This window comes from Prionailurus bengalensis, chromosome B3 (assembly GCF_016509475.1).
Source record: "Prionailurus bengalensis isolate Pbe53 chromosome B3, Fcat_Pben_1.1_paternal_pri, whole genome shotgun sequence".
NCBI classification, from domain to species: domain Eukaryota; kingdom Metazoa; phylum Chordata; class Mammalia; order Carnivora; family Felidae; genus Prionailurus; species Prionailurus bengalensis.
The window spans coordinates 119,415,570-119,430,866 of record NC_057355.1 but is presented as its reverse complement, the minus strand read 5'-3'; the positions used below and the strand labels follow the sequence as shown (position 1 = coordinate 119,430,866).

Here is a 15,297-nt window from a genome sequence, read left to right as displayed (position 1 = left end):
GGCATGATCTCGCTGTTCGTGAGTTCGAGCCCCACATCAGGCTCTTTGCTGTCAGCACGGAGCCTGCTTCATATCCTCTGCCTCCCCCTCTCTCTGCCCGTCCCCTGCTCTGTTTCTCTCAAAGATAAATAACCACTTAAAAAAAAAAAAAAGACTACATAGGCAAAGAGAAGGGAAGACATTTCCAGGCTGGGAGCCAAATGCGCAAAATGAGGATGGCATGTGTGAGGGCAGTGGAGAGAACTAGACTGAAACAAGAGGTACATGAAAGTTTCCTTTATTCAGTCATTCAACATAGTTTAGTGCCTAGCATATGCTAGTAATAGGGGTCCAAGTAAATAATGGAGGTCTCTACCCAGTGAAACTTCAACCTCACAGGCATAAGGCTGACTAGGAAAGGGTGGGAATGGATAATGGAGACCCTACAGAGGTTTGATTTTATCTTGAGGGCATTGGTGGTGGGGATGCCAAAAGTTTAAGGAGAGAAAATAAAAGCACTTATGCTTTATAGAGTCAAGCTGAGTCAAGGAAATACCCAGGAGCGTGTGGAAGCTCTCTCCCTTATTGGTGGGCTCAAGCTCATGACCGCCAAGCTTCTCCCAAGTTTCCTGAATTGCTTCTCTGATGACTTCATGGTAGTTCGGTGGGCAGCCTGTTTGGCAGCAGGTGCCCTGCAGATCCGTGATAAGATGGTGAGTCAAAGAAACATGTTGCCATCTTACCTGATTAACCTGAAGAGTGCATTACCTGAGTTTCCCTTGTTGTGCATACTACACTCACCATTCTGTGGGGACACAGAACGAAAGATCAGAAACTGGAAGGTTAGGGGGTAGACTGGCCACATCAATCAGTTAGAACCACATTTTGCTCCCAGCCAGCCCAGACTTAACTCTTGAGCATATCCCTGAATCCTGTTCTCACCTCAGTTATGGGCTTTATGATCAACTCCAGTGAATGGAGTTATAATCCCTAATTATTAGGGGGAAACCTGATTCAAGGTGTTCTAAAGAAGCCTGTATGACCACAGAACTGTGAGCGGAGGAAAATCTAGATAAGCGATAATTCAGCTACTGCACTGTGTGTGTAGACCAGTGCTTCAGCCTCCAGCTCATTTGTCACTAGAATTGACAGAAGCCCATTTTTCAGTTGTAGAGCATTTTTTGTTTTATTTGAGAGAGAAAGCGTGTGCATGTGAGCAAGGGGGAAGGACAGAGGGAGAGAGAGAATCTCACACAGGCTCCACACTCAGTGCATACCCGATGTGGGGCTCAATCCCATGACCCTGGGATCATGACCTGGGCTGAAAGCAAGAGTCAGACACTGAACTTGAGCCACCCAGGTGCCCAATTATAGCACATTTTAGAGATAAGAGGGGTCCCTGTCTCTGGTTCACTTTTCCTCTGGTCCTCTCCACTCAACACTGCCCTTTTATTCATCCCAGGTCCTTGAATGCCTTTTGAACCTGATAGAGAGAGATCCTTACTGGAAAATCAAGGCCTTTGCCATTCAAGGTATGACAGGAGTGGCCCCAACTCTTCAACTTCAAATAGCCTCCCAAATGCTAGTATAGATCCCCAGAATCTCTCTAGGAAGGGGATAAGGTGTAGCTGAAGGGATGATTACACCTTCTCAGAAGTTCTTGCCTGAGAAATTAAAGACTATTTTCTTCTTTTTAATTTTCAGTTAAAGATCCCAAGTCTAGATCTCTGTCAAACTTGTTAAGGCAAAGGGCTGACAAGACAGTCCCTGCCAATAGAATTAGGACTAAGTTCTAAGTAGGTATCCACTATAGGACTCTGTAAAAGACCAGATTCAAGACTGCTACAGACTTAAAACCCTGCCCTCAAATTTTCCCAGGGTTCCTTTTTAAGGATCTTTGGCATTGCTTGTCTCTTGGACAATCTTTGCCCAAGGTAAACCTGTGAAGTAATTGTGTGTCCTTTCCCCATCATCTTGACTTGATGAGGCCAGTGTTCTGAGTTATCCGCCCCATTATCTCATCCCTAGATAAATAAGTAAATTAGTTTATTTTCATATTGTAAGGGGTAAGGATGGGATGGATCCTCCCTCCCCATCCCCACAGGAATCCTTTGGAGACAATGTCCTACTTTAACCCATCCATAAAATTCTAATGATAATTGTCATCCAGAAAAAGATACCAACAAAATACTTAGTTTAAGATTTGCAATACTTAATTTAGCAGGTAGCTGTCTATATGTTATTACTATTTATTAATAAGGCCGTTTCTGGATGTTAGGATATATAGCCAACTCCCTCTTAAGTGACAGTGGAACATACATACTGCCCTCTAATGTCTGCAGCTTTGGGTCAGATTGGCCAAGTGAGTCCCCAGCTGACAGACCTCCTGCTCTGGGCCATCCACTATGAAGAGTCACCAGGTGTACGACTAGAAGCTTGCCGTAGCATCCTAGCCCTCAACCTCCAAGGGGACCGGGTCAGGGACACCTTCCTAGATGTGCTGCTCCTAGAGAACCATGAGGCTGTTCTAAAGTAAGCTCTGAACCTGACTCCTGCCGTGACCTCTTATACTGCCCACTCTCCCATCCTTGTTAACACAATACATCCCTGCATTTCTAGGCTGTCTAATGGCTGTAAAAGCACAGGCTCACCTGTGCCATCCACCTACCTACCTACCTACCTAAGTGGGTAACAGAAAAACTGGCCTAAATTAGATAGGTCATGAAGTTCACACACCTGTTCTCCATTCCAGGTGGTTTTAAGTTATTCATTTATCCAGCTAACATTTATCAAGTGCCTACTGTGATGACAGGCTTTAGAGTCAAAAAGACCAGGGTCTGAATCCCAGGCTCAGGTATATACTAGCAATGTGAACATGGGTAAGTTACTTAAACTTTCTGAGCCTGTTTTTTCATTACCAAATGCAGATTATAAATCTGCCTTATGGGTCTGTGGTAATAATTAAAGAGATGACATGTTTAGTACCCACCATTAAGGTGTTCAATAAATGGTACCATTAGTATCTTCGAATATATCCTCCTAGAAACTACACCAACATCCCTATAAGCTAAGCACCATACCAGTTTTGCAGATAAGGCTCAGCAAAATGCAGTGAAGATTGGAATTTAGGATTCCTGTCTGATTCCTACTCCTGTGTTTTCCACCCTGATACCTTTTTTTTGAGGATAAAAACAATCTAAGAAGTACCTCTTATCTTTCAGGGAAATTCACCAGGCCATGAAGATACTCAACTTAGAAAATGAAGGAAACCAAGAAATGCTTCAGGAGATCAAGAACAGGGTAGTTAAGTGCAAGCTATGTTTTCAAGAGTTCCTCAGACCCTTTTCACCATCACAGAAATACTTTCTACAACCCCTCAGATACATATTTTCTGAAGATACAAAAACATCTATGCAAGATCAGACTATAAAACCCTATTAGTAAAAAAAAATAAAAAATAAAAAAATAAAAACAATCACCGCATCAGCCTATCAAGTAGCCCTCAAAATCAGGGTTGTTGTTTCTGAAATATATTTCCTTCTCCTCCCATTTTCTGCCCACCATCAACTAAACCCAAGTTTGTTTTTTACAAGTAGACCTAGAGATGGAATGAGTGGCTCGAGCTAGCCCCTAGATTTTCCTTTTCCTTTTTAACCTCCTAATCTGGGCTTTTACCAAAGAACATTCTAGTTCAACAGGTGGTTCTAATTTTTCAGAGTTGTTAGAGGAGATGAAGAAACAGAGGGACAAAGACTTTAAAAATGTAAGATTCTTTCTTCATATAATTCACAAAACCAGCTTCACATCAAGCAAGCATTTCTTAGGTTCCTTTCATCATGCCCAAAAAGCTAAAGTAAATTTCTCATTAACAAGTGTAAAACCAACATCAGAAGAGAATGCTCTGAGGCATTGTACCACCACCTAACACCAACAGGCAAATACATTACTTTATTAACGCTTTTTGATGATTTGCAGCCTAATACAATTGTTTTTTTCAACATCATTTCTTCTGATCTAGATTCAAACACTAAGCCAAAAGGACTTGCTGACACAGAAAATATTCAGGATGGAGAGGGCCATAGGAAAAATGAAGGAGGAAGCAAAACGTGTCTACTGGCAGCCCAAGGAAGGGCATAAACCATTGAAACTCCATACTTTTCTACAACAAACTTTTCAGGGTAGGTTCCCTAGGGGTGAGTACTATCACGTGACTCCTTTAACAAGCCTTTTCTGGGATCTGGTGTTTGGGGAGTTTAGTTTTGAGCCTGGTAGGATGAGTCAGGAAAGGTTACTACCTTTCCTTCTTAGCTGCCATCCTTTTAGTCCTTTTATTTTTTTTTCTGTCTGTCCCCTGGTTTTTATTTGCTATTTTGTCACTTAAAAAAAAAAAAAAAAAAGAGGTAGTTCTAACTGAACTGATTTGAAAAGTTAGGTCCAAAACTGACAGATTAGAAAAACAAGAGTATAAAACAAACCAAAAAACAAAACAAACAAACTACCGTATGTTTGATTAAGCATCCAAACAAAGCCTTGTGAGTTTAACTTTTAATAGTAGTTACCTCTGGAAAGTAGAACTGGAGAGAGAGCTATCATTTTTATTTTATGTACATCCATGCTTTCCCAACTTAAAAAAAAAGACCTCAGAAAGTTCTCAATCTTATATAGAACTGCACCTATCAGATATGGTGATAGGCTCTGAAAGTTCCAGACACAACCTAAATGAAGTGCAGACATCAAGCTGTACCAAAATATACTTACAAAATCTGTGTGCCCAGGTGTAGCGGCAGCCTCAGATCATTCAGCCAGCTGCCTACCAGCCACCACCCCAAACCCAGGTCTTCTGGTTCGAAGTCCAGTGCTCTCTCTGGTACACCAGGCTCTTTTCCACCAACCATGAAAATATTCACTTTCCAGGTTTGGGGAAGATTCTTCCAACTGCCAGAAAAAAATGAGAGTGGAAAGTAACTTGAACACCAGCCTCCCTTCATGGCCAGCTTGCTATAAGTTGGTTGACTGAGGCCTATGATAGCACAACTAGGTGACATGCTGTCCCTTGGGGAGCAATGCCAGCCACTGATGCAAGCAAGCACGGAGCAAAAACATAATGCACTCTTAACTTTTCCAATAGGATTGTGCTGTTTGGGGTTCAAGTAGCATGATTAAAATGAATAAATTACCCCCAAAGTTATAGAATTGGCCTCAATCCTAAAGCCACCCCAGGTTACCTTTCACATCAGTCATTATAGATTTTTCCTATCTCCCACCCCCCAACCCAATTCCTTCATAATAATCTAGCCTTTAAAAAGAGAAACATTCTTTGGCACTTTAATAACTTTTCTAACATTCATACAAACTCACAGTAGCAAACAAGATACTGACCCCAACCCTCCCCCCAAACTGAAGAGAACTCAAATGAAGGATGCAAATTCCAAATAAAAACTTCTAATGTCTCAAGCTGAATGACACAGCAAGTGCTACACAGTACGCTGAAGCCTGAGGGTGATGAAGCTGGTGCTCTGAAATGATCAGGGACCAAAGTTACTTCTGCAAAAATTGCTCCTTTTTTCCACCTCCAACTTCTGCTTTTACTTTTGTGCCTAGATGAAGTGGTGATTCCTGGAAAACCATCTGAAATTTGTGACATTAAAGCAGTCATAAAGGTAAATGTGAGCAGTCATAAAGGTAAATGGTTATCAAGGTAAGAACATGAGTCCCTCCTACCCCACCCCCCTGCCAAAAAGATGGTAATGGTGGCTAAGAGAGAATCACCACTGTCTTGCTTCCAACAATCAAGAAGAAACCAGTTCAGGTTAGAGGCATCTTGGTGAGCAGCAGCCCCTTGTCATATAACATGGTCGCTAAGGAAAGCTGGTCCTCCACCGTGTCACAGGGCAGGTCCCCTACTCTCACAAACTCTGGGTAGGAGCGGAGCAAAAGTTCCATGGCATCAGCTTGCTGTGGGTATATCTCCAAGCACTTAGGCTCTTCCAGATGATAAACACGGGAGTTCTCCACTGTATAATAGAGAAACAAATGGCCTCCCTCACCCACCAGCCGAGCTATCCCATCCTGAAGCATGTGCACTTCTGTTTCTGTTGTCAACTGGGCCCCCACGTTAACAGGTTCTCCAGCCTCCCAGCGAATTGGGAGCCCATAAACACTTAGTGCCCTCTCTCTATCAGTCAGCACAGGGGGCAGAGAGTCGTGGATGAAGTCTTTGGCTCGCTGGTCAGCCACAGCATCGACAGGGGCAAAGTGTCCCAAGCGGGCAACCAAGACTCGCACCTTCTCCATAAAAGCGGTTCTTCGTGGATCCTTGGAATCTGAGTGCTGGGCCCCCATGTAATCCATGAAATCTCGGGGAAGACCCCTTCGGAACTCCACATTTTCTTCCATGGCAGCCTGCACTGCCAGGGGCAGGACGGCCTCCAGGAAGTCGCCCCAGGTATTGCGCTGGTACGTGGACAAGGTGAGGTGCAGAGAGTGCACTCCATCCTGGCATTCGGCTTGGTGAATGAAGCCCCGAGGAAAGTAGAGCAAATCTCCAGGTTCCAGCACAGTCTGCAGCACCGGCTCACCGAGGTCGTCCTGGCTGAAGTTGGGACTGGATGTCAGGGCCAGCTCCTCGGTCGGGACCCGGGGTCGGTACACACGCCAGAGTTTCCTACCTTCCAGCTGCAGCACAAAAGCCTCGATGTCGTCGTAGTGGGGGGCAAAGCCCTGCGAATTGGGGGGCGTGAGGTAAACGTTGGAGCCTGCCATGCTGCCAAACTGCTCTTGGAGCACGGCCAAAAACTGCCACACTGTGGTCGAGAAAGCCTGCGGACAGAGGAGGCGCAGGGAGCAGCCGGCCTGGTACAGGGCCCAGGCGGCGGCAGGCAGCGCGCGGCCGGGGGGGTTCAGGGTCTCGCGCCGCCCGTTGACGTACCGAGCAGCATCCAGGTGCTGCCCGAACTGCACCTCCTCGTGGCGCAGCATGGAGTCCAAGTCTGCGGTGGAGAAAAGCCCCTGATAGTAGGCGTGGTCCTGCCGCCGCACCAGCACCGCCTCCCGCTCCCACAGACGCCGGTAGAAATGGTCGGGCGGCATGGGCGAGATGAGCCACTCAAAGAGGCGCGCGGCCCGCCGCCGGCTGCTGGGGATGCGGTTCAGCTCCGCCAGGACGCGCTGCAGCGGCGAGTCCCAGGCCAACTCCCCGCCGGTGCTATCCACCTGCGGCCCCGACAGCGTTGCGGGGGCCACGGATGGCGGGGCGGCCGCCAAGTGCTGGGCAGGGCACAGCAGCGCCGAGGTCTCCACCACGCGCGCCGGCGCAGCGGGCACCTCCACCAGGCGCGCGGGAGGCGCGGGAGCCGGCACTAGGCGCGCGGGCAGGGCGGGCGCCTCCACCAGGCGGGCCGGCGGGGTCTGCGCCTCCACCAGGCGGGCCGGCGGGGTCTGCGCCTCCACCAGCGCGCGGGGGGTCTGCAGGGAGCGGGACGCGGGCGAGGCCTCCAGCAGCTCTGCAGGCCCCAGGTGACCGTACGGCTCTCGCCGGGCCGCATCCGGGACGGTCGCTGCCCCACCAGCCAGCGGGTCTCCAGGATCGTCGACCGTCGACTCCACCCTCGAGTCCTCCGAGTCCTCGCTCGGCAGTGTCTGGGCCCTCAGTGCGGCCATGCGGGACGCCACGCTTCTCCTCAGCTGCCTTCGGATCTTCCTGGGCCTTAAGGGCAGGGCCAGGACCGACCCGCTGTGTGGCTGCGGCTGACGCCGGCGTCTCAACCGCCCGCGCCTCAACAGCCCTGCGCTAGCCCGAAGCCCATCCATGGTGGGAGCACCTTCTGAGCCGGGCCAGGGCTGGCTAGAAAAGAGATCTCGCGGGGAGCGGCTGCGGGGCACTCTGGGAAGGGGGCGCGGCCTCCAGCCGCCTCCGGGTTGGCCACGCCTGCCATTCTTCCGCCCGGCGCCTCCCTCTCGCCCGGCTGGTGGTATGTCTCTCACCACCATAGCGGAGTAGCTGCCAGATCAGCAAGGATTTCACGTTTGCAGGGCAATTTAAAAACCAAATTGCCGGGAACTCTTTAATCTCTGTATATTGGAGTGTGCCCCAGGACGTCCTCATTCCCGAACAGCGTGTTTCCCAGCAACTTTGCACGGGAAGCCTCGAAATTCTTATTTTAAAGGAACGTCCTCGGGCAAAGAGCGAGATTCCTCAGGCAAAGTTCAAACCGGAATGGGGATGGGGGGCGCACCGGGTCTTCTTTCTGAGCAGATGACGTCATTGATTGACGCCGTAACTTCCCTCCTCCTTTGGCCAATACACAATCTCAGTAACTGTGGAGGGTGGGGGGGAGCCTGGCTGACTCATTTGGTAGAGCATATGACTTGATCTCGGGGTTGTGAGTTCAAATCCCTCCTTGACACAACCTCAAATTAGAAAGAAAAAAAAAAAAGCACGGATAGACAAAATTCCAGTCATTTCCCTCTCTATGATATGAGAAAGAAGTTAAAAAAGAAAGTTATGAGCTTTTATACTTGGATTCTTGATATCTGCCTTTTTCACCCCATCTGGGATTTTGTTTCATTAGCTACGACTTCTCCAGAGTTTTGGATCACACATCTGAATCTTAAATTGACTTATTAAATCTGAGCCTCTCATTTAGCAGGCACTGTTCAATGTGGTAGGTATGAGGGTGCAATTGTTGAGAACAGCATGGTCACTATTCCATGTAAGTATTATTGCTTTGTACACAAAGATTCTGTGTCTTCATTTGAATCATTTAAGATAAATTTCCAGGAACTGAATTGCTGGGCCAAAAGGCAAGATAGTTTTTGTTATTGTTAGAAGGTTTTACCAAACTACCTTCAAAAGGGTTTACCAAATTGCCCTTCTAAAGAGTTTAGTGTTGCAAGCAATTAGGAGTATGTTAGACTACATGGCCTATAGGGCCTTTTCACTGGTTCTATTTGATCCCCAGTCCTCTGGACTCCAAACACTTACCAAAGCTTTTAGGTTTTACCCTTGCCCATGTGTCACATCCACCTTTTAAAATTTCTGCCTGTAATATGGTCTATTACAGTGGCCCACAATGGGGGCGATTTTGCCTCAATTGGGGGTGGGGTGGAATGTTATATAGTGAATAGAGGCCAGAGATGCTGCTAAACATCTACAGTGCAAAGAACACCCCCCCACACACACACACCCAGATAATTATGTGACCCAAAAGTCAATAGTGCTGAGACCAAGAATTCCTGATCTATTACAAGTAGCCTCCCAACTGATCTCTATCTTTGATCTCTCCCTGTGCTAATCTATAACACAGGTAGCTACAACATTAATTTTCTCAGGTTTGTATACCCAGACTTGCCATCACCCCACTCAAAACCCATCTGGTATTCCATCCACCAATCCAAGTTCCTTAGCTAGGTACTGAAGTCATGTAATGCTATAGCTTTATCAGCCACAACTCTCCCAAGCTCTACTTCTGTAAGTTAAACTATTTATTGTTCCTTGCCTATGTTCTCCATACCTTTACTCATGCTGTTTCCCCCAAATGCTGTCCTCCAAACATCTTTTGCGAAAACCCTTATTAAAGCCCATTTCATATTCCATCTCCTCCCCAAAGGCTCTCCCATCTCTCTAAGAGAACTTTGACCCTTTCGCACGAGCAATACACCTTGTATTGGTGTATCGTGTGCTTGTCATATTCCTTCCTAAACTTCCTAAACTGTAAACTCTTTCAAAGATTGTGGGATTTCAAGGAAAGGTCTTCCTTATGCCTTTTTCTCTTGCTTTTAGCAAACTGCCTTTCATACAAGAGGTGCACGGGAAATGTTTGTGGGAAACAGACCAACCAGAATTGATTCCTTGTCACTCATTAGTATCTGTGGCATTATTAGCCCAGTCAAGTTACTCTCTCAGGTCTCAGCAATCTTCTCTGTAAAATGGGAATAATAATTAAACTTACTTCTTCATTGAGTTGTGAAGATAAAATAATGCATATAAGGCATTTAGCACAGGGTCTGGTACAGAACTAAACACTTAAAAAATGGTAGCTATGATAATAATTTATTATTATGGAGCAAAGCCCTATAACATGGCTTGTGTGCCCTTGGCCTGGTTTGGAGGAACTTGGAGTGGGATAAGACAGGAAGTTCTTGAATTGGGCAAAGTGACAGCTGGGATGGGGAGATTAAGATTATTTTTGCATATGTTCCATGGAAGTTTAAGTAAATCTACAGGGACCATATCAGACAAGGCCATTGTGTAAGGAACTACTCTGCAGTTATTAGACCAAGGGTCAAAGTATGAGCTGGGGCGGGTGGCAGGGGGGCAGTATCATATCCTCCCAAGTCCTGTGTCTAGTTTAGGGCTTCAGTGCACAGAAGAAGGGACAGCAGGAAAGGGATCCCTCTTCTTAATTGACACACAGGTTGTGTGTGCTGGCAAGGCCAAAATATCAGATCCCTGGGGAAATGTTGAAGAAGGTAGTTTAGTTTGTCACTGGGAGATTTAACTACCTTTTCAAAGGGAATAGTTTTCAGTAGACTAGGGATACATCCTGCAGTGAACTAGGGGGATGGGCTGTGCTTCTGGGCTCACAAAGCTTGGGAAGAAATTCAGCTAGAGGAGAGCTCTAAATTTATATTTTCCACATCCGGTACAAACATCTCCTCTCAGTGTGTCCTGTGACCTCATCCTTTGCTTTTTCAACATTTTGTGATTTCCGCAAAGAGTATTGTTGCTATCTGTCTTCTAGTTTCCCTTGTGACTGAGAGACATCTTTTGGAGCCTGACTTTTTTTTTTTTTTTAATTTTTTTTTCAACGTTTTTTATTTATTTTTGGGACAGAGAGAGACAGAGCATGAACAGGGGAGGGTCAGAGAGAGAGGGAGACACAGAATCGGAAACAGGCTCCAGGCTCCGAGCCATCAGCCCAGAGCCCGACGCGGGGCTCGAACTCCCAGACCGCGAGATCATGACCTGGCTGAAGTCGGACGCTTAACCGACTGCGCCACCCAGGCGCCCCGGAGCCTGACTTTTTAAAAATGTCATCACTTTTCCTGTAATGCTACTTAGTTCTCACTATAAAAGCAGATATTAATAACCATCTTCAGAAATACAATTGAGTGACATGGAATAATGTTCTTAATGTATCATTGGGTGGGAAAAGAAGCAGACGCAACAAGTATTCCAGTAGGATCCCATGTGGGGGGACATTTATGTATGTGTGATGTGTATGTGTATACCTACCTATCCATATATGCATACATACTGTTAAAAAGCAACATTTGAGTAAGTTTTCAGATCTAATTGGCTTTATTCAACAAATTTATGAATTAGGAAGCATCCCATCCAGCAAGTAGAAAGGAGCTCCAAGTTGTACAAAATGGCAGGCATTTTATAGGCAGAAAGAGGGTGGGACAAAGAAGTTAAAAGAATGGGATGTTTCAGTGGAGGTTACCTTCCCATAGGGGAAGACAAAGGGTCTTATCATACGGATTACCTTAGCGGTGCAGATCTGGAAATTCCAGACTGATTGGTTTAAAGTTCCACTGTTGGGAGAGGCTGGAAGTGCAGTTAGGTTTAAATGTTGAGTCTTGATGGGGTTTAGCAAAAGTGACTCCCTTGGGGCCTGTTGTTTATTTCAAAGAAAACATGCTACTAAAGGAAGTTTTGGTGTGTTTGCACCACAATATTTAACAGTGATTACCTTTGGGGGCGCCTAGGTGGCTCAGTCGGTTGAGTGTCCCACTTCAGCTCAGGTCATGATCTCACGGTCTGTGAATTTGAGTTCCGCGTTGGGCTCTGTGCTGACAGCTCAGAACCTGGAGCCTGCTTCAGAATCTGTGGCTCCCTCTCTTTCTGACCCTACCCTGATTACTCTCTGTCTCTCTCTCTCAAAAATAAATAAACATTAAAAAAAAATTTTTTTTTTTAACGTGATTACCTTTGTATAGTGGGATTCAGGTGATTTTTATCTTCTTTGGTTGTTTGTATGTTCTGGGTTTTTCACATAAAACATACTGTTAATGAAACACAAGTTCAGCTGCCGGTCACTTTAAAGGCGAATACTCAAAAGACGATAGATAAGTTTTGTCTGAAAAGGAATATGAGCTTTATTCAGGAGTCTGGCCATCTAGGGAGAAGGCAGACTCTTGTCCAAAGGAGAACTCCCAGGTTTCTGCCTGTTCCAGAAGTGTGTGTGTGTGTGTGTGTGTGTGTGTGTGTGTGCGCGCGCGCGAGCACGTGCGTGCGTTCGCGAGCGGAAGATCATGAGCCAGCAGGCGCCCGCTGCAGACTCCACGATGCCAGCCTCAGTTATCTTGGTACTACTCAGAGGTTGTGCAACAAGTTCTGGTTCCTTGGTACCCAAGGGTTGTGCAAGAATAGTCTGTTCTTTCTGCAAAGGAGGACAAGGTCTACATATGTGCAAAGAGGTCAGTAAAGTCATTTGTGTGACCTTAAAAATGAAAAACATGTTGCTAAGAGGTATCTGAGTTAATCAGAAAGCTAAGGGGACTTCAAACAGACTTGCTGGCTTCTGTGGTCTGGGAACGTTGTGGTCCTCTATTCCACAAGACCAGTGGCCAGCAAATCTCAAAGAAAGCAAATTGGTTCTGTTACAGATGAAGGTCCTTCATCTCCAGCAAGCAAGGAGTGTGTTAACTTGAAGCTAGTTAACTCTTAAGATCAGCTAGAGTGCTGTTACAACATCCTTGTGCAATTAAAAATACAGTGTTTTTTAATCAACAAACTTTACTTTCCCAAACTCATCTCATTTTTCTCGATCTCCAGTCATTGTTTGTCTTGCTTTTCTGTTTTTTTTGAGTCAATAGAATTCTCTTTTAAAAAAGAGAGATGCCCCTGCATGGCTCAGTCGGTTAAGAGTCCAATTCTTGATTTCGGCTCAGGTCATGATCTCGAAGTTCGTGAGTTTGAGCCCCTCGTTGGGCTCTGTGCTGACAGTGCAGGCCCTGCTTGGGATCCTCGCTGTCCCTCTCTCTCTGCCCCTCCCCCACTTGCTCTGCCTCTCTCTCTCTCTCTCTCTCTCTCTCCCTCTCTCTCAAAAATAAATAAGCTTAAAAATTTTTTGAAAATCAAAGGAACTTGACATTCAGATTATAGAAGTTAATAGTTGCTTATCGGAGAAGTTGCTATAGAAAACAAGTTAAATTAGGGCACCTGGGTGGCTCAGTCAGTTAAGTGGCTGACTCTTGATTTTGACTCAGGTCATGATCTCATAGTTTGTGAGTTTGGGCCCCACATCGGGCTCTGTGCTGATGGCATGGAGCCTGCTTGGGATTCTCTGTCTCCCTCACCCTCTCCCTCTCTCCCACTTGAGTGTTTGCACTTGCTCTCTCTCAAACTAAATAAACAAAAAAATAAATAAAATTCAAATACACTGGAAGGTGTATTAGTTTGCTAGGTCTGTCATAACAAAGTACTACAGACTTGATGGCTTAAACAAAAGAAGTTTATTTTCTCATAGTTCTGGAGACTGGAAGTCTGAGGTCAGTGTATTGACGGAGCTGGTTTCTGTGACCTTGTTCCTTGTCTTGTGAAAGGCACCTTGTCTTGTAAAGGACACCAGTCATATTAGATTAGGGTCTACTTTAATGATCTCCTTTTAACTTAGTTACCCCTTTAAAGACTATCTTCAAATATCATATCCTGAGGTACTAGAGGTTAGGACTTTAACATATGAATTTTGTTGGGAGGGGCATACAATTCAGCCCCTAGTGATACAAGCTGTCTGGGTTTGAGGACCCAGAGGGGGTCTTGCAGGACCAGCCAAGAGGATCCTTGGCTTTATGCAGGATAGAAATCAAACTCAAGCCAGCAGGAAGTGAGATCAGAGTTTATTGAAGATATAGAGAGAGTGCTGATGCAGACAGAGCATCTGGGAGATTCCAAAAGGAAAGAAGAATCTGGGATTTGGGGATGATGGTCTGATGTACTATCCTCTCAGGCATCCATGAACCGTTCAAAACAAGGCCGGTGCTCAGGTGTCCTCCATAAGTCACTTATGTCCCTGGAGCCAGGGGTCTCGGTGTCAGGAGTTAGTGGTGTCTGGAGTCAGTGTTCTTGGAAAACCTCGTGACCACCCCACGAAGTCACTTCTTAGATATCATCTATTGTGCTGCAAGACTCCAAAGAACTCATTAACTCCTTGACCTTTACAAGGAGGGCATACATTGTACCATAAGCCCAGATGCAGGGTGGGAGTGCAGGTCTTAGCAAGAATAGAAGCAGGAAAAGGAGTTAAAAAACAGCTTTTGGGGGGCACCTGGGTTACTCAGTCAGTTAAGTATCCAACTTTGGCTCGGGTCATAATCTCACAGTTTGTGAGTTCAAGCCCCGAATCGGGCTCTCTGCTAACAGCTCAGAGCCTGGACCCTCTTTGGATTCTGTGTCTCCCTCTCTCTCTGCCCCTCCCCCACTTTCTCTCTCTCTCTCTCTCTCTCTCTCTCTCTCTCTCTCTCAAAAAAAATAATAATAAACATTAAAAAATTTTTTTTTAAATCAGCTTTTTTTTCATGGAGTCCCTTCAGTTTCCTTGTCTCAATAACAGGGGGGTGATATCTTAGAACAACCTCAGTTTTTCCCTCTTGTATATGGAAAAGCCAGTTCTTTCCTCCTCTTGTGTCTTTCTTATGTGTCTCCTTTACCCTTCACATACAAAACATTCACAACACTTCACTCGGACACTTCTGGTCCCCAGATGCATGAAGGTTTTTCTTCACAACAAGCAATTCTCTGCAACACCAGCTTGGGGTCCTACAATTTAACTCAATTCTAACCCTATCTACCTGGAGATAGTGTCCAATTCCACAGGTTAAGAGGGCTTGGGCCCTCAAGGCTGCTCCTGCCTTACTTCAGATGCCAATCACAAGTAATAGGTCTCCAGGTTACCCTCAGTTTCTGTCCAATTTGACTACAAATCTGAGGTTCCCGCAACCGCCTCCTTGGTTTCAATTAATTTCTTAGAGTAGTTCACAAAACTCAGGGAGACATGTTTACCAGTTTATTAAGGATACGATGAAGGGGACAAGTGAAATGAACAGCCAGACCAAGCCACATAGGGGGAGGTCTGGGAGGGTTCTGAAAGCAGGTTTTGTTCTTATGGAGTTGGGGTGTGTGTCACACTCCTGGTGTGAATGTGTTCACCAACCAGAAATTCTTTGAACTCCACACTATTGGGAGTTTATGGAGGCTTCCCCCCACAGGCATAATTAATTATTAATTATTGGTTTCTAGCCCCTTTACCTTCTCTAAAGGTTGAGGAATGGGCTGAAAATCCCAAGCTTCTAATCATGGCTTGGTCTTTCTGG

General features: G+C 45.8%; 2 protein-coding genes across 5 annotated transcripts in view; one reads left to right on the top strand and one right to left on the bottom strand.

The window, feature by feature from the left end:
• HEATR4 (HEAT repeat containing 4) overlaps nucleotides 1-15,297 on the top strand; it is a 50,071-nt gene that overhangs the window by 27,687 nt on the left and 7,087 nt on the right. For 2 of the 3 annotated variants that reach the window (XM_043556533.1, XM_043556535.1), the window contains exons 11-16: nucleotides 512-692; nucleotides 1,442-1,511; nucleotides 2,322-2,511; nucleotides 3,201-3,279; nucleotides 3,998-4,157; nucleotides 5,581-5,639. In XM_043556533.1, coding sequence (XP_043412468.1) covers nucleotides 512-692; nucleotides 1,442-1,511; nucleotides 2,322-2,511; nucleotides 3,201-3,279; nucleotides 3,998-4,157; nucleotides 5,581-5,639 — 739 coding nt within the window. Of the gene's footprint in view, nucleotides 1-511; nucleotides 693-1,441; nucleotides 1,512-2,321; nucleotides 2,512-3,200; nucleotides 3,280-3,695; nucleotides 3,743-3,997; nucleotides 4,158-5,580; nucleotides 5,640-15,297 lie in introns of those variants that run through there. The other variant, XM_043556536.1, reaches the window with a different exon arrangement.
• RIOX1 (ribosomal oxygenase 1) lies at nucleotides 262-8,158 on the bottom strand. Of its 2 annotated transcripts, XM_043556538.1 has the most exons (3): nucleotides 5,359-8,158; nucleotides 4,738-4,914; nucleotides 262-784 (listed from the first exon to the last, which is right to left on the bottom strand). In XM_043556538.1, the coding sequence occupies exon 1, from the start codon at nucleotides 7,966-7,968 to the stop codon at nucleotides 5,785-5,787; it is 2,184 nt and encodes a 727-aa protein (XP_043412473.1). In that variant the 5' UTR covers nucleotides 7,969-8,158; the 3' UTR covers nucleotides 262-784; nucleotides 4,738-4,914; nucleotides 5,359-5,784. The 2 variants fall into 2 exon arrangements, with proteins under 2 accessions (XP_043412473.1, XP_043412472.1); XM_043556537.1 differs by having other exon boundaries at nucleotides 4,738-8,158.